Source organism: Rhinolophus sinicus, chromosome 17 (genome assembly GCF_057876585.1).
Source record: "Rhinolophus sinicus isolate RSI-liver-muscle chromosome 17, RSI-T2T, whole genome shotgun sequence".
In the NCBI taxonomy this organism is placed as follows: Eukaryota; Metazoa; Chordata; class Mammalia; order Chiroptera; family Rhinolophidae; genus Rhinolophus; species Rhinolophus sinicus.
The window spans coordinates 70037121-70059439 of record NC_142517.1 but is presented as its reverse complement, the minus strand read 5'-3'; the positions used below and the strand labels follow the sequence as shown (position 1 = coordinate 70059439).

The window sequence follows — 22319 nt, the reverse complement described above, 5'->3', positions numbered from 1 at the left end:
ATTACTGAGTCCTGAGATCAGGTGATCGATCAGGGCCTGCGAGGCCATCATTTACCTTGGTCTTGAGCTGTTTTTATCCTCAAGGCTCAAGAAGTTGAGAAGGTGTGAACTTCATTATTAACTATCCTCAGAAAATGAGGTCACCGGGGCCCTACTTACTCCCCTGCCTCAGCACCGGCTGCCTCTGTAGCAGGGAATGGTCTCTGCTGAATTAATATTCACCTCAGTGCCCAGGGATTTCTCTGGTGAAAAACAACCCTTGGAAATTCATGGAAGGGGATTGTGATAACCAGCAACTTTGGCAAGGCCCTGTCCTTTTCAGAGTCTTCCAGATTTCCCTAACTGAAGCGGGTGCTTTTCTTTTTAAATACCGTAATTCTGCAGTCTTTCTCAAAAACTATATTGTCTTTGTTCCTTACCATTTTTTGTTGCTGTTGTTTTGAAGAAAATGCTTTTATAGAAAAATGACACCCAGATTACAAACTATTTAAATGATCTATGGCCCCTGAATCTCTATTCAGATCACCTAATTCTCCAGTTCTCCCATTTGCTGGAATATACTTTGTATTTTACCAGACGATAGGATTTGAGGGCATTCGCTAGTAGTGTCTTCCTCTGAAGGTATTTTGGTTCTTTTGCTGAGCTATGGCTTATTCTACAGTGCTCCAAATGATGATCCATGACTTCTTCTATTAGAAAAAGGAGAATTCAGATGTATTATTATCTCATTGCCAATGAAACCAGAAGAATGATTGAAAAAGTAATATGAGGTTTTGAAAAAGTGTTGTCTTTTTTTGGTTGCAGAAGCTAGAACCTTACTGATATTATTCTATTAGTAAATTTTCTACTATTTCTATTTAAGTAGTTTCCTTGGAAGATGAAACTCCCTCATTATATATTTCCTGAAACTGACACTATTTGGGCCCCTTATTAAGAAATTGTCCCTACATAATTTCAGAAGCAATAGTAAAGAACTCCATTTTATTGGCAATTTTAAGCTGTACTTCAGCTTGCCATAAATTTAAGGCCAATACACATCAACCCGGCTCTCCCCCCGCACTCCTCAAGCAGCTAGTACAGACTGTTCTAGAAGGAGAGAAGAGGAAAGCTCTCCACCACAGGAGTACGGGTGGGGTAGGGTGGTAACATAGTGTACAAATAAGAGAACTATGTTCTGAAGTCACTTGAACTTTCTGGACCTCAGTTGCCTATAAAATGGTAAGAATAAATGATCTTCATTGAGAATAAGGGATTTCTCAAGCTTATTGAGTCACAAACTTCACTTTTACTATATTTATAACAAAGTCCAGATAACGTAAAGACAAATTTGTGTAAATAGGCACAGATACGTTAATAGCTAATAGTCACATTTGACTTGAATGCAGTAATATCTGTGCTCATCATAGTTAATAACCAGTCTAAAGATTATTTGAATAATTAGTTATTAATAACTGGTAAAAAAATAAGCATCCCCATTATTGATGGAGGCTGGCACTGTCAGTCTGCTAAAGCCTGGCAATCTGACTGATGGACTCAGGGAAAGCTCACGGCAGTAGTTGGTAATATTGCTTGGTAGTTGTTTGCTGAAAAAAGAAACGTAGGAAGGGAAAGAGGGAGGGAGAAAAGGAGGATATGTAGTTTATATGCCATATGTGAAAAATAAATGCTCTTTTTCAAAAACAAGAATTGTATTTTGTACTCCGGCTGCAATGTTATCCACTGTGATTTAGTAATATTTGCCTTTGAAAACACAAAAGAATTCCTGGATATAATCTCCTTTTTTGTCATTTTATTTTACAAGGTCCGGTATGGTAATAGGCCCATTAGCAAGTAAGTACAAGGTTTTCCATGCCCGGGAGTGCACAGTACCTAGAACCCTGGGAAGCATCACCTCCAGCTGCAGGGCCAGAATCTAGTGGTGATGTAGGGATTCCTTTTCCCTGCTCTAGCTCTGAAAAGACACTAAAGAACAGAAGCAGGGCAGGAAGTGACTGTGATAGAAAAGCTGGGTGAGGTTCTTTCTTCCCTGGTAGCCAACATCACTGGACTCCTGTGGTATCATACTCATGAAAGAAACTAACAATATAAAGCGGCATCATCTTAATCAGTTTCAGACTGACATTTCAAAAAGGGTTAAGAAGCTATATTCTGTCTGTTCCATCTGTTCAGATGTTTCCTGAAAACATGTGCTGTGATCTTTAATTTTCTTTAACAAGCATAGTTTTCACTTACCAATTAATGCTAAAAAAGGTAAAAGAGAGATATAAATACTTATCCTATAGAATTTTGTATTCCAAATCATGTCCATCATGTAAGAAAAAAGTAAAATAATTCATTTTCAGTACCATTATTCAGCACCGATCTCCTCCAGTTAGAGAAACAAATAATTCTTTCAAACATCTTTATGATTTCAGGCTTCAGTAACAACTCATGAGTACGCAAAAGTTTGCTATTTATTTAATCTTGGATGAACACTGAAAGGAAAAAGAAAGGAATGTAGGCAGTGTGGAAGGTAGGCAGAACTCCTTTACATAGCTGGCCACATGTGGCTTTAATAGCTTCGGGGAAACTGGCTGAGGCTAAGGTTTACATATTTCTGTTCAGTAAGGGTATCCATGGTGGTAACTCTCGTGATGACGGTAGTCATCCTGGTAACCATCTTGGTATCCTTGGTGGTAACTATGGTAACCGTAGCCTGCGTACTCATCTTCTGGGCAGCGCATCCCCAGTGACTGCTGAATGGCCATTTCCTGTCTCCGAAGTTGCATCGAATCAATTAAATCATACACTATTACCATGGACCACATTGGGGAAGGATACCAGGATTTTACATTTCCATCTTTTCCAACTAGAAGCATAGAGAAGTACTCTGGGCTCACTTGAAAATAGTTACGTATATCTTTCACTAAATGGGCTGGCACGTCTTCTCGCTCAACAACAGAGCTCCCTAGAACAGGATTAGAAAAAAATATGTTAGTGGATTAAAGAGTCAGTACTCAGGAAAACATCAAAGTGAGAAAAAAAATCACTGTGAGAATCGAGAGAGGACCTATGAGCCTCTTTAGCTCAAAATCCAAAGAATCTTGCTGGTTTTTTTCAACTAGAAATTAAATATCCCTGCGGTTCTGCAACATTATTAGTGTCAAACTTTGGGGCACATAATGTCTCTTATAGAAATGTTACAAAATATAAAACCAGTCTCTTAATTTAATCCTGGCAAGATCAGTTTGTTTAAAATCTGTCACTAACAAAGACTATATTGTTTATATTTTTAAATTTATTTCCAATTAGCTTAGTTAGTTCTTTGTAATTATAGTTTTCCCTTTGGTGCTCTTGTCTTTATAACAAAAAGCTTATTTCATCATCAAAGGTGGAAAATACCAGTTATATAAGAGCTGGATAAATGTATTTGAACTGCTACGATTAGTGAAAAGAAGAAAGGGGGTGGGGGAAGGCAGCTGACACTATCCAGTATTGTGCCAGGATTTTAGACACATTATCTAATGTAAAGAACTTGATCTTGGAAGGAAGGACTGGATTTGCCTTCTGAAACTTTTAGTCATTAGTCATTTTCTTTCAGCTTCTTGGAGCCTGTTAATATATGTCCTTATCTGTTGAAAGGGAATCAATAAGATATAATCTATGGGCCTCATAATACCATTGTGAGAATTAAATGAGATAACGTACATGAAAATGCTTTGTAAACCATAAAGCTCTGTGCAGACGAAAAGCATTAGTTAAGGAAGTAGATATTTTTACTGTCACTTATGAGTGATTTCATATTTAAAACAATGTTAGTGCTTGCAATCCACTTCCCCTTCCTCTACACACATACTGTGCACACATATGCACACACACACACTCCTGAACAGGAGGTGGGGAGGACTCGCGGAACTTTGTTCACCTTCGAGGTACACCCACTGCTTGCATATAATTTAATAATTTAACTGAACTGCACAGTAGTTTAAATCATTAGCAAATAAAAACGCTATACCATTAATCGGGAACAATTCTAAAACTCCCCCAACTTCCTCTCCGACGCCTAAGAGCTTCAAAATGGTTATGTGGCGCAGACCTGGAAGAAAAAAGAAAGCCACAGAATTAGGGGAAAGGACTCTAAGTTATCTTTTACCTCCAAAGAGTGTCTGACAATTAAAAATCTGTAAGTTTAAAAAGAATATGGAACATAACCTGATCAAATAGAATAAACCATTTTCAATTTTTTCCATAAGAAAATGCCTAAATAATTTTAAAACCTTGAAGAAGACCAATTACAGATTTTGGGATTAACAAAAGGTCAGATGTTTGTTCTTTTGTGGGGTTTTTTTGTAGGTTGAAATAAAGAATTTACTCTTACACTGTGATTCACACTCTATTAAATGACAAAACAAAAATTAAGTCATCAGAACATTAAAATATCTGAGATGATCTAACTGATCAGTCTTCTAACATCACATAAGCTTACCTGGATAACTTTCGGAGAAAAGACTGCAGACCCCATTCATTATCATTGATAATTCTGACTTCCTTGAACAAAAGTTTGTCAGCTTAAAGGGCAGGTTCTTATCACTTATTTAGAGGATTCACACTTAGGCAAGCACAGTTTGCTTCCCACCCTCAACTCAAGTTTCAGGAAAGGACAGAGGTCATTCCTTGGCAGCTCGTTGGAATTCTTTTGAAGATGAATTGCACATGAAGGGATTCAGAATGACGAGGGGCTGTCAGGTCACCCTATCAAGATTTCAAGGTTTTAGACAAAATCCCAGCCTAGTCAGGATAATAACTTGAAACTAATAATATAAATATTGATGGTGTTTATTGTCCAGGAGATAAAATTGAAAGCCACCATGGGAGGCATTTTTTAAGGAGGAGCTTAAGGCAAAATAATATTTCCCCCCAAAAAATGTTTGTGTTCTTTACTCTTCTCCCAGAGAAGTGAAGCATTCTGTTCTACATGCTGTTGGGTCATGTTTTCAGATGGAAAGATCATGAATTTAATTATTCCTGGGAAACATGACTTGTTCATATTTCCTGATTATTGTAAACAAAAGAGTTTGCTTACAACTAATGTGACTTAGGCTCTGTGGACAGAGATTAAGAACACCATCTGATAGCTGCAGCAAAGAAATCTTTAGAAAATTAACAAGTCCTGATTTTATTTATATTCTTTTATTGTGAAGGGTCATTAATAGCTCTAGGAAGTTCTGTCTTACCTAGCACCATCGGTGGCTATAAATAACTTAAAATAGGCTTAAGAATAGTGGCACAATCAAATCTTATAAGTGTTAATATAAAGTCTTAAATTATTAACCTTGATAATAGGAGTATAAATAAAAATTCCCAAGTTTTCTAATTTTTCTTACTGTTATGAGCTTGTTTTCTGCCTCCTTTGAGTTATTATTTCACATCTTAAAACTGAAATGTGTTTATAATTTACAGGTACAGGTACCTAGCAAGGACCCAGGCTCTGTTAACAACTCTCCCCCCACACACACATAAGTCAAGCACAGGTTTATAACTAACAAATGATTCTTCTTCCTAATACAAGTATCAAAATAATGCTGATTCATCTATGTTCCAATAATAGATTTTTAAAATCTGTGGTCCCTGCTACTTCCCCCCACCACCCATGATTCTCAAAAATTCTTTCTCTGCAAAGGTATATCTTCAATGAGACTTCAGGTGTGATTTCCACTCTTGAAATTGCCATTATCTCCGTGGTTCATCATTGTTCTATGTGCTATACATTTTCCTTTCTGTATGTGCTATAACATTTTACTTTCTGTATATCCATATTTAAAAAGATATTAGCTCTATCAGCCCGGTAAGATAATAATGTTTGGTAAAGAAAGCATATGTGAGACGTCATCAAAATGGCGGCGTGTGGTGAGCCTCTGTAAATCTCCCCTGGAATTTACAACTAATTGAACAACTATAACTCCACAAAGGACTCCCTGCACAGCAGACAGGCAAGACGAAGAGGCCCACTACTGAATTCACCTAAAGGTGGGCGACTCGTGTGAGCGGGAAAGGAGGGAAGGGAGAAGTGCGGAGACAGAGCCGCGTGGGCGCAGGATGCAGACCTAGCTCAGTGCTCCGAGCTTGCTGCATCCTGGAACTACTACAGCGGCAGGAGAGGGAAGAACTCAGACTGCTAGGGCTCCGCTTAAGGCCCACCAGGCTGAGGGGGCAGCATATACCATGGCCGAACCCAACACTCACAGCAGAGACCTCAGAGCAAAGACTGAGGGAAGAAGGCTGAAAACCGTGGTTTAAGCCCTCACTGCTGAGCAGAGAACGGAGCCCTAGGCACTGAGACTAGCCGCCCCCTCCTTACTCTCCCAGAAATCACCCCACCCCCACCTGCCCGGTGCTAGAAGCGGAACAGTAGCAGTGTCGGATCAAAAGAACAGAATATTTGCTGTTCTGAGAACTGTGGACCGCAGACACAGATTCGCAGCCCAACTTGTTCCGGCAAAGGCGAGGGAGCTGTGGAAGCAAGACCGGCCATGGTGGTGGCCGCTGCCTTTGCTCTGGGCCACCTCTCACAACTCACCCCGCCCCTGGCCCCACCTATCTGGGCGGATCCCTGCAGGAGTAAACAGAACTGCTGAAGCATAGGGGCTCTGAATCTGGTGCAGGAAGAGCTTTGGAACTTCAAAAGCTCTCTGAATACCCACACAGACACTGCGCCCTGTGATCCAGTCGAACTATTAACAGAGGAGAGCCCGTCTCCCAGGGAATCCCCCCATTGTGTGAGAAGCTGGAATAGTGCAGAGAAAACAAAGCACTACCATGTGAGAGAGAAAAAAAGGCTGCAGTCGGAGAGAAAATAAAACATTCTACTAACAAGTACTGAAAAACAAAAAAAAAGACCTCTTCCTATCAACCTGTTACAGAAGCCACCCCTTTAGATGTCTAGGAAGAGAAACAATAAATCAGTAATTGCCATGAATAACCAAAGCAACAAGACAGGTCAGAAAGAAAGTGAAAAGTCTCCAGAAAAGGACCTTAAAGATATGGAAATATGTGACTTCAATGACAGAGAATTCGAGATTGCAGTTCTGAGAAAACTCAATGAGATGCAAGAAAACACAGAAAGGCAGTTTAATGAACTCAGAAACACAATCAAAGAACAACATGAGCATTTTACGAAAGAGATTGAAATTTTAAAAAAGAACCAAATAGAATTTCTGGAGATTAAGAACTCAATAGAAGAAATTAAGAATGAAATAGCCAGCTTAGGTAGTAGAGTTGACCAGATGGAGGAAAGAATCAGTGACATCGAAGATAGAAACCTGGAAATTACACGGATGGAAGAAGAAAGAGACTTGAGACGTAAAAGAAATAAAAGAACTCTACAAGAACTTTCTGACTCCATCAGAAACAGCAATATAAGAATAATGGGCATACCAGAAGGAGAAGAAAGAGAGAAGGGAACAGAGAATATATTCAAACAAATTGTCGATGAAAACTTCCCAAACTTGTGGAAAGAACTGGATCCTTGAATCCCAGAAGCAAATAGAACACGTAATTACCTCAATCCTAACAGGCCTTATCCAAGGCACATTGTATTGAAGCTGTCTAAAATGAACGATAAAGAAAGACTCCTCAAGGCAGCCAGTGAAAAGAAGACAGTAACCTACAAAGGAAAGCCCATTAGATTATCATCAGATTTTTCAGCAGAAACTCTACAAGCCAGGAGAGAGTGGAACCAAATATTCAAACTATTGAAAGAGAGAAATCATGAGCCAAGAATAATATATCCAGCAAAGATATCCTTTAGATATAAAGGAGCAATAAAGACCTTTCCAGACATACAGAAGCTGAGGGAATTTTCTAATACACGACTTGCACTACAAGAAATACTAAAGGAGGCTATTCGACCATCATCAACAAGGGGCAATTTGTGGCAAACAAAACATAAAAAGGGGGAGAGTAAAAGCCTGAACTGGAATATGGGAATGGAGAAAATAAGCGTGCTGAAGAAAATGGAATACTCTAAATATCAAACTTTCTTTTACATAAACTTAAGGGTAACCAGTCAAAAAAAAATCCAGAACTGAAATATATGCTGTAATAAAAGAAGAAACAGAGGGAAAAATCATAGAATACCACCACACAGAAATAATAGACAACAACAAAAAGGCCAAGAAACAATGGAGACACAGCCTTACCAGAAAACTAAAGATAGAATGACAGGAAATCCTCACATATCAATAATCACCCTAAATGTAAATGGACTGAACTTACCAATAAAAAGGCACAGAGCAGCAAATTGGATCAAAAAACCAAACCCAAACATATGCTGTCTCCAAGAGACACATCTCAGCTACAAGGACAAGCATAGATTCAAAGTGAAAGGGTGGAAATTGACACTCCAAGCAAATGGTATCCAGAGAAAATCAGGTGTAGCCATACTGATATCAGATGAAACAGACTTCAGGGTGAAAAAGGTAACAAGAGACAAAGATGGACATTTCATAATGGTAAAGGGGACTATACAACAAGAAGACATAACAGTCATGAATATTTATGCCCCCAATCAGGGAGCACCGAAATATACCAAGCAACTACTAACAGAACTAAAGGGAGAAATTGACCAAAACACAATTATACTAAGGGACCTAAATACATCATTGACAGCTATGGATGGATCATCCAAACAGAAAATAAATAACGAAATAGCAGCCCTAAATGACACATTAGATGAAATGGACATAATTGACATTTATAGAGCACTTCATCCTAAAACATCAGACCATACATTTTTTTCTAGTGTACATGGAACATTCTCAAGGATAAACCATATATTGGGACATGAAATCAGCCTCAGCAAATTTAAGAAAACTGAAATCATACCAAGCATATTCTCTGATCACAAGGCTTTGAAATTGGATATCAACTGCAAAAAGAAAGCAGGGAAAAACACAAATACATGGAGATTAAACAACATACTTTCAAAGAACGACCAGGTCAAAGAAGAAATTAGAGGAGAGATCAAAAGATACATAGAAACAAATGACAATGAAAATACATCCTACGAAATATTTGAGATATAGTGAAAGCAGTTTTAAGAGGGAAATTTATATCATTACAGGCCTATCTCAAGAAACAAGAAAAATCCCAAATAAATAACCTCATGTTACACCTTAAAGAGCTAGAAAAAGAAGAACAAATAAAACCCAAGGTCAGCAGAAGAAAGGAAATAACAAAAATCAAAGCAGAACTAAATGAAATAGAGAACAAAAAGACAATAGAAAAAATTAATGTGACAAAGAGCTGGTTCTTTGAAAAGATTAACAAAATTGACAAACCCTTGGCTAGACTCACTAAGATAAAAAGAGAAAAGACACTAATTAACAAAATCAGAAATGAAAAAGGTGAAATTATCACGGACACCACAGAAATACCAAGGATCATCCAAGTATACTTGAAGGACTATATGCCACCAAATTCAATAACCTAGAAGAAATGGACAAGTTCTGAGAAACATATAGCCTCCCTAGGCTGAACCATGAAGAATTGGAAAATCTAAACAGACCAATCACCAGTAACAAAATTGAATCAGTTATCCAAAACCTTCCCAAAAGCAAAAGTCCTGGACCAGATGGCTTCACTAGTGAATTCTACCAAACCTTCAAAGAGGATCTAATACCAATCCTGCTCAAACTCTTCCAAAAAATTGAAGAAGAGACAGTACTCCCTAACTCATTTTATGAGGCCAACATTACCCTGATACCAAAACCTGGTAAGGACAACACAAAAAAAGAAAACTACAGACCAATATCTCTGATGAATAGAGGTGCAAAAATCCTAAACAAAATTCTAGCAAATCAAATACAACAATGCATTAAAAAGATTATTCATCACGACCAAGTGGGGTTCATCCCCGGGGCACAAGGATGGTTCAACATCCGCAAATCCATCAATGTGATACATCACATAAACAAAATAAAGGACAAAAATCATATGATTATATCAATTGATGCAGAAAAAGCATTTGACAAGATACAACATCCATTTATGATTAAAACACTTAATAAAATAGGTATAGAAGGAAAATGCCTTAACATAATAAAGGCCATATATGACAAACCCTCAGCTAATCTCATAATTAATGGTGAAAAACTGAAGCCCTTTGCTCTACATTCAGGAACACGACAGGGCTGTCCCGTATCACCTCTGCTTTTCAACATAGTGTTGGAAGTCCTCACCAGAACAGTCAGGCAAGAGAAAGAAATAAAAGGCATCCAAATTGGGAATGAAGAAGTTAAATTGTCACTCTTGGCAGATGACATGATGCTATATATAGAAAACCCTAAAGACTCCACCAAAAAGCTATTAGTAAAATCAACATAAAAAGTCCATTGCATTCCATATACTAACAATGAAATCTCAGAAAAAGAAATACAAAAAACAATTCCTTTTGCAATTGCAGCAAAAAGAATAAAATACCTAGGAATAAACTTAACCAAGGATGTGAAAGACCTATATGCTGAAAACTGTGAGACATTTTTAAAAGAAATTGAAGAAGACACAAAGAAATGGAAAGACATCCCATGCTCATGGATTAGAAGAATCAACATAGTTAAAATGGCCATATTACTCAAAGAAATATACAGATTTAATGCACTCCCCATCAAAATCCCAAAGGCATTTTTTAAAGAAATAGAACAAAATGTCATCAGATTTCTTTGGAACCACAAAAGACCCTGAATAGCCAAAGCAATCTGAAGAAAAAAGAACAATACTGGAGGTATCACACTCCCTGACTTTAGCTTGTAATACAGGGCTACAATAATCAAAACAGCATGGTATTGGCAGAAAAACAGACACATAGACCAATGGAATAGAATTGAGAACCCAGAAATAAAACCACATAAATATGGACAGATAATTTTTGAAAAAGAAGCAAAAAACATACAATGGAGAAAAGACAGCCTCTTCAATAAATGGTGCTAGGAGAATTGGATAGCCACGTGCAAAATAATGAAACTGGACTGCTATTTGTCACCATGTACCAAAGTTAATTCAAAATGGATCAAAGACTTAAGCATAAGACCTGACACAATAAACTGCATAGAAGAAAACATAGGTACTAAACTTATGGACCTTGGGTTCAAAGAGCATTTTATGAATTTGACTCCAAAGACAAGGGAAGTAAAAGCTAAAATAAACGAATGGGACTATATGAAACTTAAAAGCTTCTGCACAGCAAAAGAAACCATCGACAAAATAAAGAGGCAACCAACTGAATGGAAGAAGTTTTTGCAAACAGTGCCTCCGATAAGGGACTAATATCTAAAATATACAAGGAACTCATGAAACTCAACAACAAAAACATAAACAACCCAATTGAAAAATGGGCAGACGACCTGAAGAGACATTTCTCCAAAGAGGACATAAAATGGCAAATAGACATATGAAAAAATGCTCAACATCACTAATCATCAGAGAAATCCAAATAAAAACCACAATGAGATGTCACCTCACCTCAGTCAGAATGGCTATCATCAACAAGACAAATAGTAACAAGTGTTGGAGAGGCTGTGGAGAAAAAGGAACCCTCATACACTATTGGTGGGAATGCAGACTGGTGCAGCCGTTATGGAAGGCAGTGTGGAGATTCCTCAAAAAATTACGAATAGAATTACCATATGACCCAGCAATCCCTCTTCTGGGTATCTACCCAAAAAATCTGAAAACATTTATGCATAAAAACATGTGTGCTCCAATGTTCAATGCAGCTTTGTTTACGGTGGCCAAGACATGGAAACAACCAAAATGTCCTTCGATAGATGAATGGATAAAGAAGTTGTGGTATATATACACAATGGAATACTATTCGGCGGGAAGAAAAGATGATATACGAACATTTGTGACAACATGGATGGATCTTGAGAGTATAATGCTAAGCGAAATACATCAGACAGAAAAAGCAGAGAACCATATGATTTCACTGATATGTGGTATATAAACCTAAAACAACAAAAGAACAAGACAAACAAATGAGAAACAAAAACTCATAGATACAGACAATAGTTTAGTGTTTACCAGAGTGTAAGGGGGTTGGGGGGTGGGAGATGAGGGTAAGGGGGATCAAATATATGGTGATGGAAGGAGAACTGACTCTGGGTGGTGAACACACAATGGGATTTATAGATGATGTAATACAGAATTGTACACCTGAAATCTATGTAATTTTACTAACAATTGTCACCCCAATAAATTTAAAAAAAAAAGAAAGTATACGTTAATTTTCAAAACACTGGGCAAGTCACTACAAACATAATAATAATAATAATAATAATAATAATAATAATAGTTTCTCTTTACCCGTTTGTCTTAAAAATAAGATTCTTTGTAACAGATCTTGCTGTCTGCCCATTATAGATCAAAATCCTTTTTAATGGAATGGCAATATATTATAGTGTGCTTCACCTAACATATTAATTCGCAAAGCCATTCCTGTTTTACAAGAGACATTTAATGTGTAGAGAAGTACCCAATGTTGGTACCTAAGAATTACTGAACTAAATGATGATACCTGAGTTTTATATTTGAGACAACTACTTAAAAACATCAAAACAAGAAGACACACAATAATATAGATCCCTGAAAGTAAAGGAGTCTTTTCAAACACTTCAATGAAGAATATGAGCAGGGAGAATATTGAGAAAATAAAAAGTAGACCCCAGTCTGAAAAAAGTAGCTCCAGCCTGAAAGGAACTTTGTACTCCATATAATTGAATAAGTGTCTGGGAATCTACAGTCTGGACCGGGGACTATTTCGATGATCTAAGCTGCTATGTCCCATTTTAGAACTGACCAGGACGAGAGTACTGTGCTAACGCCGTGATGACCAGGCTTCCTACTCACCAAAATTGCAGGCCTGACCACTGAGGGCCGAGAGCTGCTGTGAATAGGCCCAGTCTTCATCACTAGGAGCAGAGATGACCAGCAGCCGCCGCCTCCATCGGAACCTGGGAAAGAAGCAGAAGCCACAATTACTGCTTCAAACAACAGAGGCTAGTGTAAGAAAGCAGAGGAACTTAGGCTGTCGGTGTTTTTCTGTGCCCAGAATAAAAAACACTGACCCTTAGAAATGTCTCCTAGCTCCTCAAGGCCATTATACTGCATTTCCTGCCCTTGGTTCTGTTGTAATTTCACAGTCTGCTTACTGTGTGTGGCATTTGCATGATGTGTCAGGCATGAGTCTAGCCACTATGACGGATGAAGTCATTTAAGAAGAGACAAAGCTCTCAGATGCAAGGAAGACTGACCAAAATTGTGTTATAGTGTAGCAACAGAAATAGGGAATTGGAGTGAACTGAAGAAAACTCAAGTTCTAGTAGCGTTCCCTAAGGTTTGGAAGGGGTTAAGAAATGAATATAGACAGGAAATAGAATAGGGAAAAAATAACTACATTTTAAGTAGGTAATGGTGACAGGAGGAAGGAAAATGGGAAAGTGGCTCAAAGGATCCAGGAGAGTTCCTAGAAAAACAAAGACTCATTTACCTTCCTCAGGTGTCTGTGATTCTTCCAAAGGCAAATACAAGTTCTAACATATACCCTATATCACTAGTAAGAACCGACACAGAGTACCCCTATGAAGTAGACTGGGGCTAAACCTAGAGCCATAGGAGTTTAAAATACATAGTAAACTTGTTTCTGCTCTTACAGCTCCAACACAGGAGGGTAGTAGAAAGAGCTGCTGTCTTATAGTCAGGAGACCTGAGGCCATGTTTCATCGCTGCTACTTCTTGGGTTCCTTGAGCATGTCCCTCAGTTCATCTAAGTTTCTGTTTTTCCTTATCATCTCTAGAATCACAGATTGCATCCATTTCAAAGTGGTGTTATAAGAATTAAACCAAAGCTCATCCATGTAAGTTTTCCATGTGATGGCATGAATATAGATTGTGTCTACATCTGCAGGCTTCTCGACGTAGAACTTTGTTCATGAACAGACCTTGGACATTGTCTACCACGATGCTATATGACAACTGATTTAATCCTTACGTTTGTGTATCATTTTATAGCTTATTTTCATCGACACAGTATATGTTCCTCATTAGAGTTCAGTGAGGGAACGGCTTAGTGTCTCCATTTTACAGATGACAAAATGAGGCTTAGAGGAGTGAAATAATTTGCCTCATTAGTAAATCTAAGAGGTTGTAGCAAAACACAGATTTCTCTGACTCCCAGGCCAGTGGTTTCCCTAATCTCCCACCCTCAGCGATCCTGATGCTTGGCTGGTGCTCTCAGGGTCCCTAAAAGGGTGTGAGGGAGCGAGGGTATGCCGCCAAGGGGCAACTGTATTGAGTAGTCTCAAATTCCGCCTTCACTGGAGCAGGGTTTTGCTTTGTGCCTTCAGTGTAGGCAACGGTGGGGTATTAGTGCACTCACTGAGCTGGAAGCCAGATGATTTTACTCACGGCCTCTTTCCCAGTGCCCCTTCTAGCCTCAGAGTGAACATGAGAGTTTTCAACCCAAAGAAAATGCCCTCTTGGGGGAATAGTGGTTTGGGTGAATGAGAGAAAATGATAGTCTGATGAAATACAATCTCTGAATGGACGCCTGTAGCAAGGCTCGCCAAGAATTGCTTGCTGTGACATTACATTTGCTTCCTCTGCTTATTTTTCTTTAAAGGGAAAGAAAAACTAAAATCTCCACTGAGGATAGCAAGATGAATGTGTTTGGCACTGAGGAGGGGAGAGGAGCATCTGAGATTGTCTGAGGTTTCCTGGGATAGGGAACAGTGACTACTGTCGGATGACAAACATGGTCTCCTGTACTTTCCCTGCTTCCTTAGGAGACATGCCAGACCAGCCCTAGCTCCTCAGCCAGCATGCAAACCAGGCCAGCCTTCCTGGCCTCACACAGAGCTGTAGGGTATCCTGCAGGCAGCTATTTTGGGTGAGGTATATTTTGGCTTGTTTACCTGTGTGCACCACTGAATGCTGTCCTGATTGGAAAGGGATGGGATCTGAGACTCCCTGTCGCAGACACAACTAAGTGAAGGTCATTTCCCCTAAGGAAAAATTTTTTTCTCCGACAGCCCTTCACATGAAGATAGAAGCCCCCAACTTGTGACACTGAAAGAAGTAACTTCCATAGGATGTAACAAGGGATGTGAATGGGACCCAGATCCTTATTTTGGATAGCTTGGTTTTTGGGTGTTTTAGTTTTTTGGTTTTTTGTCAATTTAGCTTCTCAGTAAATAAAAATTCTATGAGCTATGCATATGTTTGCTTCTCTTGATTGGCATTCCAAAATTAGTGTGCATTTGCCCACTCTTTGGGGCTTCTGTGTCAGAGAAAGGTAATTATAGCTTGAACCAGATGAGGGTCACTAAAGATTAGACTGGCTTCAGAGTCTGGTCAGCTGAAACCAGGCTGTATAGACCCACCAACAACGCAGCAAATTTGAAGGAAAATTCCCACTTGGATACTGATTTATTTATATAACTTTTATTTAAAAAAATTTTTTTTTTCCAGTTCTCTATGCTTGGGTTTCAATCCTAAGGTGTTTACTAAATTTCCTCCTCTTACCTCTCCTTTGATCAAAAAGCTCTCTAACTAAGAACTGAATAACTGGCCCTAATACTGCTAATAGCCAGAATTTATCAATTACTTACTTTATGCTAGGTTCTGGGCCATATTGTGGGCCACCTTTAGTATTGAATTTACCTTTTACAACAATATTAAAAATAGATAACACTTATTATCCCCATTTTGCCAATGAGAAAACTAAAGCCTAGAAAGGTTAAGTAATCAGCCCAAGATCACACAACTAATATGTAGAGAAAACAGGAATTAAACTCAGGGCTATCTTACTACTGCTTTTAAGTAATACACTACTGAAATTTAATGTTTAAGATCAACGATAATTATCAGCACAGTGATTTCATGAGTTGTGACCACAAGTCATGTATAGCTGTGGATATCTAAATTATAATCATATACCATCCTGAATATCCATAAGAGATGTATGTTCCTGAAATAGTAATGAATGTAAGAACCCATAAGCTCTTACATTAGAAGGAAAATACAGTTACATAATATAGGTCCCTATCCAATTCAAAAGCATTTAGATGCAAAATGTGTCTACAAGTCTTAATAATCAAAGATAGGACAAATTCAAATCAGTGATCGATGCGAATGAGCATTGCAAGCTTTGTGAGTGAACAAAATTGAGATAATGTCAGCTTTCCCTTTCAAGTTTAAACCCTATTACACAGTGATTAGGGATGGTAAGAAGAATTCCTCATGGTGTCTGTTTGTGGCTGAGTGTCATGGCTGGCCCAAATCCTTGGTTATAAATAACATCAGCGAACTGGGTGGTAACTGTCTGTAAAGGTTGGGCAACCTGAGTTTACTGGAATGGTTCAGTAGGTATGTACCTTTCAGTCCTGAAAGATTTAGAATTAAGAAGAAAAAGTTTTCAGATAATCAATGTCATAGTGATAATATATATTTCTAAGAAGGATCCTGGTTTTCTTTCTATAATTTATGTTCTTGTGAAACTTAAGGTAATTTGGCTTAATCAAATGACTACCTTGAAACCCAAAATTAGAGTGTGCAATTGAGTAATTGGTTTAAATGTATGGTTTTAAGTTGAAAGCTTACTAAGTTTATACAGTTATTGGAACATATGACAGAACTTTAGATTCACTGTATTTAAAAGATTAACTTATTAAACTTATGGATCATTTAAGTACTCAGAGATTCTTTGTTTATTTTCAAGCAATTGAAAGAAATATATTAAATGTAAAATGGTTGTTTGAAATCATGAAGTTGTTTAATTACTGAGATTTTAAGCAACATCATACGTTATTCAAAGCTCCTTAAAAATGATAGCTAAAATTTGCTGTTATAAAAAGAGTAATAAGATTTAAAAGTCTAACTTAAAAGTTTAAGAAGAACTAAAATCAAAAGTAAACTTTTAAAGAATCTTTTCCAGAAGGAAGGAAGGAAGGAAGGAAGGAAGGAAGGAAGGAAGGAAGGAAGGAAGGAAGGAAAGAAGGAAGGGAAGGGAAGGGAAAAATAAACAACGAAAAACAAAACACCTCAAGGGCAACAATAAGCTCTTATCATTCATCTTCTAAGTCATTGCCATCTAGAGGGGTAACCTTGGATCAGAAGTTGATGCTTCAATAGTAGTCCCAGGACTGTACAAGAAGCCGTCTGCCCAGTGGAGTCCTAGAACTCTTTCTCAGACAAGAGAGTGGCCTGAAGACTGAGTTGAGTTTTAAGTCCTTATGGAGGCATGCACCTTCTATCTACATTCCAGAGACTTGCACTGCACTGAAAATTTGGATGAAGGAAGAACCTCAGGTTTCTTTCAGTTCTGAAATCCTGTGGTTTTAGGATTACCTTCTTTTACGTCAAACTCTGGGCCTCTGGTCCAAGACTAAAAATAATTCACATTATATTTTCAAAAGGAGTATTAAAATTAAGAGTGTGGACTCTGGGAGCCAGATTATCCTGGAGCTACTGAGTCCTAGAGCTGACACCAGCTCAGTGATGAGAAAAAGTTAGTTAATCTCCATTAGTTTCAGTTGTTTCATCTGCAACATGACAATAGTTGCAGTATTTACATCATGGGATTGTGGTAACGATTAAACCCAGAAAAGAAGAGGAAATGCTTGGCACAGAGATAAGCATACAAAAAGTGATCACAGCAACCCTGGGATGGAGGTAGGGCTACTTATTATCTTTATTCTCATTTGTGGGGAAGAGATTTTTAAAGCAGGTTAATTAAGAAGCATAGGGGCAACATAGCTAGTAAATTGCAGATCCAAAACTTTGATGAATGATAAGTCCTATGCTCTTTACATATCGTAAGGGTATCTCCTAAGAGACCCAACTCTCCCGAATCTAGAGGAATTCGAGATATTCACTTACTCATCATAGAATCCTTTATTCTCTGGCTCATTTATGGAAAATGTGCTTTATACAGACAAGTAAGGAAGTTTTGCCTAGAGTGATACACAGTTAACACTGAGCCTCCAAGCAAAATCTTGTTCCATTCCAGGAGCCCCTCAGCCACACAATATCGTTTGGGTGGTTTGCACTGAGGTCTCTGTAAGTTTATTTGTTGTGGGTGGAATTATTGCCGCTTTGCAACTCCTAGGGCCCCAAAGGCGCTGCAGAATTTTCATCCAACATGACAGACTGGATGGAGAATGGAGGAAGTGGAGTGATTTTTTTGTTTTTTAAACTCTCTTTTCTGTGTGTGTACCAGAGTTTCCCTACCATGAGTTGCAGTAAACCATACTCCCTGGGGAAGCAGGGAGCTGGGGCAAGAGGATTCCTCCCTTTGAGGTCCTGGTGGGGCTTTGGTTCTCTGCAGAGTTGGCAGGAAGCAGAAAAATCAAGCACAGCATTCCAAATCCTGTTTGAAACTAGAAGGGGCCTATTAAATAAATACGTAAAATAAAAATGCTGTGTACAACGCCCTCCAAATTCACTGACCAAATAAATAAACCCTCATAGGTCAGAATTCTGTACTCTGTGCCCAAAAAGGGAGCAGAAAAGAGAGAAAAGATTTATCCAAAGCTACCAAATCAACATTCAAGCTTGGAGATGACCCCAGCCAGCCTTGTGACAAGAGCCACTTCCAACAGGACAAGACTATGCCCAGTGGCCAGGGCTGTGAGGCAGGCAGACCTTCCACCAGGGAAGGTTCCTCACTGCACGTGTCTGCTCTGTGTTTCCTTGGCGTTTTCATTAACGCACCCAGAACACATTCCCGCCTGCCTCCTCGGGGACTCAAAGGTGATGTACCTGGATAGGAAGTTCTCCAATGACTGCTTCTTGTCTTCCTTGCAAACAATGCCCTCCTTCTTCTGCTTTTCCATGTCTTTGATTCGGGATTGGAAAGTGTCAATCAAATCGAACACAGATTTCATTGTTATAGGTACCTCATAGTATTGCTGTTTAAGAAAGAATAGAAAGTACATCATGTTTCTTCCCTCTGCTCGGAGGATAGAGTGCCAGGGAACATTCAGGGGAGTCTGGAGAAATCAGAGCCTGGAGGGCTCAGTGATTTATAAACTCTGTCCAGCAATAGTGCCTTTGCGGATGTTTAAGGTCCTGGATCCATGAAAGAAACACCTCTTACCTTTAATGAGGATTTCTTCTTAACTGCATTCTTTTTATTGGAAAGGGTCCATGCCTTCCTCACCACCCTCATCCTAGGTTCACTGCCCTACCTATGGGACTAAGCTGGCTCCTGTTCACTACACAACTGGAGAGAAAGTAAGAAGGAATAGAATAACATGTTAGAGTATATGACCTGAGTAATAAGGGTAATTTTCCACCGGAAGGATGCCTGTTCTGTAGTCATCAGGAATCTACATAGACTCTTTGATTCCCAGAGATTATTTTGAGCGAGCATCACTTAGAATTAGCTCACGCTTCCTTATGTATTCTCAGAAAGAGTTGGGATCCAACTTAAGATAATGAAATTCAGTTTCCTGGACCATACCTGTTGGACTTACAGCAGCAACCTGGATTTGGGGAACTGAGCATAACCAGCGTAAACTAGAAAAAAGTTTAAACTTGGAGCTATGCCCCAAGCGGGAATTCAGTAAACCATAGGATGCGAAAGCAGGCAATAACCTTAGAGATCATCTAGTCTAAGCTCTGCCATTAGAGATGGGGCAGCACATGTGCAGAATGAATTACTGAAGAGACCTTTTTCAGATTCAAAAATAAATGCTACAAGTTGGATCAGCTATTCTGACAGCTCGGGCAGCCTTTTTCCTAATGATTTTCACATAATCATGGCATATTCTCAGTACGAAGCCCAATGCTAACAAGGTGAACTTGGGCAAGTTACTTAACCACTCTGGGCCTCTGTTTGTTCCTCTGTGAAACAAAGATAATACTTATTATTTATCCTAGAGGTTTGAGATAAGAATTGTAAAGGGCTAAGGTTAGTGCCTGGCTGGCATAAGGAAAACACTCAGTAAAGTTAGTTATTTTTGTTATTATTTATTTTTCATAGTTCAGAACCTTTGTCCCTAACTATATGAAGAAAGTAGGTATAAAATCCTACTGTCTTGTCCATGTTTGATCAGGAGGTAGATTTCCAGGCCTTTCCAAAGTAGGCTTATGTTAAATCTGGTTTTCCTGAAGGCAGAGGCCAAATAGTCTTCACGTTTTATCCCCAGGTCCTGGCACTTCATAGCTATTCAACAAGTATCCGATGAATGCAAGACATTTATATTACAGAAGAATTTATTCTGAATCAAGTAGCTGGGCCATAGGAGGCCATGCCACCCAGTCTTTTCTGGAAACCACATTTCTGGATGCAAATTCCATAGGCCAGCTTGGGATATTTAGACCATTACAAAACCTTCCCATTTATGAAAGAATCTGCGCTTACTTGTACGTTTAATTGACTGACTAACAAAACCTTAGAGCTGCTATGCTAAGGAGTGGTAACGCATCACGGAAAACAGGACTCCGTACCTTGACTCTCAGGTCCACGTCTGTGAGCACCATGAAGAACTCATCATAGGCCATTCCATACTCTTTCCTCAGCTCACTGATGAGATGCTGGTCGACCAAGTCCTCATCCTCTACCACTCGCATGGGTTTCTCATTATCTTCAGGGAAATGAAATGTGAATAAATATGGGGGTGACAAGACAGAAATCAGTGAGAAGCAAAGGGCTGGGCACTCTGGGCCTTAATCCTGAGTTAAGTAGAATGGCTTCCATTACTTGCACATATTTGGCTAACATTTTGTTTGAACAAAAGTTAACAAAGTGGATATGTAAATATAGAAGCAAATGAATGAACTGATTTTGAAAGTTAGTCTTCTAAAGATGATCAAGCCCCATCTTTGCCCACCCTTGTTGTAGTGAATTGGAAGGAGCTGCCTGCTCTTGCCACAGATCTCCGCCATGCTCTGTCTTCTGTCTAAATCAGAGCTGGGTGAACACAAGTGTCACGCAGGATGTCAGGCGGGGTCTCTGCTCCCGCTCCCCACATAAGAACGCAGGATATGGTGAGGCCAAAAAGGAACACCCACAGAGCCATAGGTAGGGGAGTCATACCACTATATTCTCGCTGGCGGCTGGGTTGGAGACACAGGAAGCAGGAGCCACACTGTCTGCAACCCGCCATCCTAACTGCAATCCGCGCTTGCCAGCCACCATCTTCTTGCTAGCCCCCATTTTTTGTTAGCATAGCCACGGCAGTTATATTAGTGGCCAGTGGCTCACTGGTTACAGCTGACGGCCAACTAGCCACAGCTGATGGCCATCCAATCACAGTTGATGGCCATTTACTACCTGAGCCAGCACCTTTCCATGTGAGGCCGAGAGCCTGGAAACTGCACTCCTGGCTCTGTCCCCACAACAAGGTTGTCTGGAAAAGCAACATAAATTTGGCAGCTTCTTGTTTTGCCAAAGCTCTGTAGTCCTCATCAAAGGTTGCAGGGCTTAGAAGCAAACATTCTTCAGCAAGCACCCTGTAAACTGTCTACCTGGTCCTGATCCAGCTGAAATGATTCACAGACCCAAGCCCATTTGGTGGGATTTGGTCATTCCACACAGCCTGCCCCAGACCTAAGATTATTGAGGAGGGAGGATAAACTCTGCTGTGTGCGGGTAAGGACTGGCCCTACATGTGAGACAGTTGCCAAATTTCATGTCCTAGAAGAACTCCAACTCCAAAAGTCAGTGATCAAATTCAAGGGATAGGAAATTTCTTCATGTATTTGCTCTCCCATGTCTGACTATAAAGAGCAAGGACACTGCAGAAAAATTCTGCTTCAGTTATATCTTGTTAAACTCCAACCATGTGCCATACATTATGTTTGAAGTGATAGGGAGGTAGATAGATAGAATGAGCAGGAGAAGGAGAGACCTAACCCGGTTAGAAAGCCCCTTGCTGCAACTCCTACTTGGGTCACGACCCCTTGCAGCTGCCCTCACTTAGGGCACCAGTGCCTTCCTAGCCCCACAGGATTCCAGGCTCACACAGGCCCCTAAATCAAAGGGACGTGTTGTTAGAAGCCAGAGAAGGAAGGAAGACATCCTGCTTAGTAGAGTATACATTCTACTTATCAGGACCATTTTAGTGAGCTTCTCAAACAAATCATAAAAAGAAAACTGACAGAAACTAGCTTGAGAACCAAAAGGCAGGACTGAGCACCTCAGCAGAAGAGAAAGAGCTAAGGAGAAAGGAAAGGCGGAGGCAATTCTACCTATAGAAATAAAAGCCTTCATAGAATGTAAGGAGAGGCCATTACTCCTTTGGGGATTGGTCCGCTCCTCATCTTGGAGTGTATCTACCTTT

The 22319-nt window shown here is 39.3% G+C and overlaps 1 protein-coding gene across 1 annotated transcript in view; it reads right to left on the bottom strand.

Moving 5' to 3' along the window:
• Positions 1 to 2435: 2435 nt before the first annotated feature.
• The window catches only part of CCDC80 (coiled-coil domain containing 80), a 37389-nt gene continuing 17505 nt past the window's right edge, over positions 2436 to 22319 (bottom strand). The window contains exons 4-8 of the mRNA XM_019734879.3: positions 20485 to 20621; positions 18793 to 18941; positions 12883 to 12986; positions 3995 to 4075; positions 2436 to 2947 (exon numbers count right to left, since the gene is read on the bottom strand). Of these exons, the coding sequence (XP_019590438.3) occupies positions 2601 to 2947; positions 3995 to 4075; positions 12883 to 12986; positions 18793 to 18941; positions 20485 to 20621 (818 nt within the window). The 3' untranslated portion in view covers positions 2436 to 2600. The remainder of the gene's footprint in view (positions 2948 to 3994; positions 4076 to 12882; positions 12987 to 18792; positions 18942 to 20484; positions 20622 to 22319) is intronic.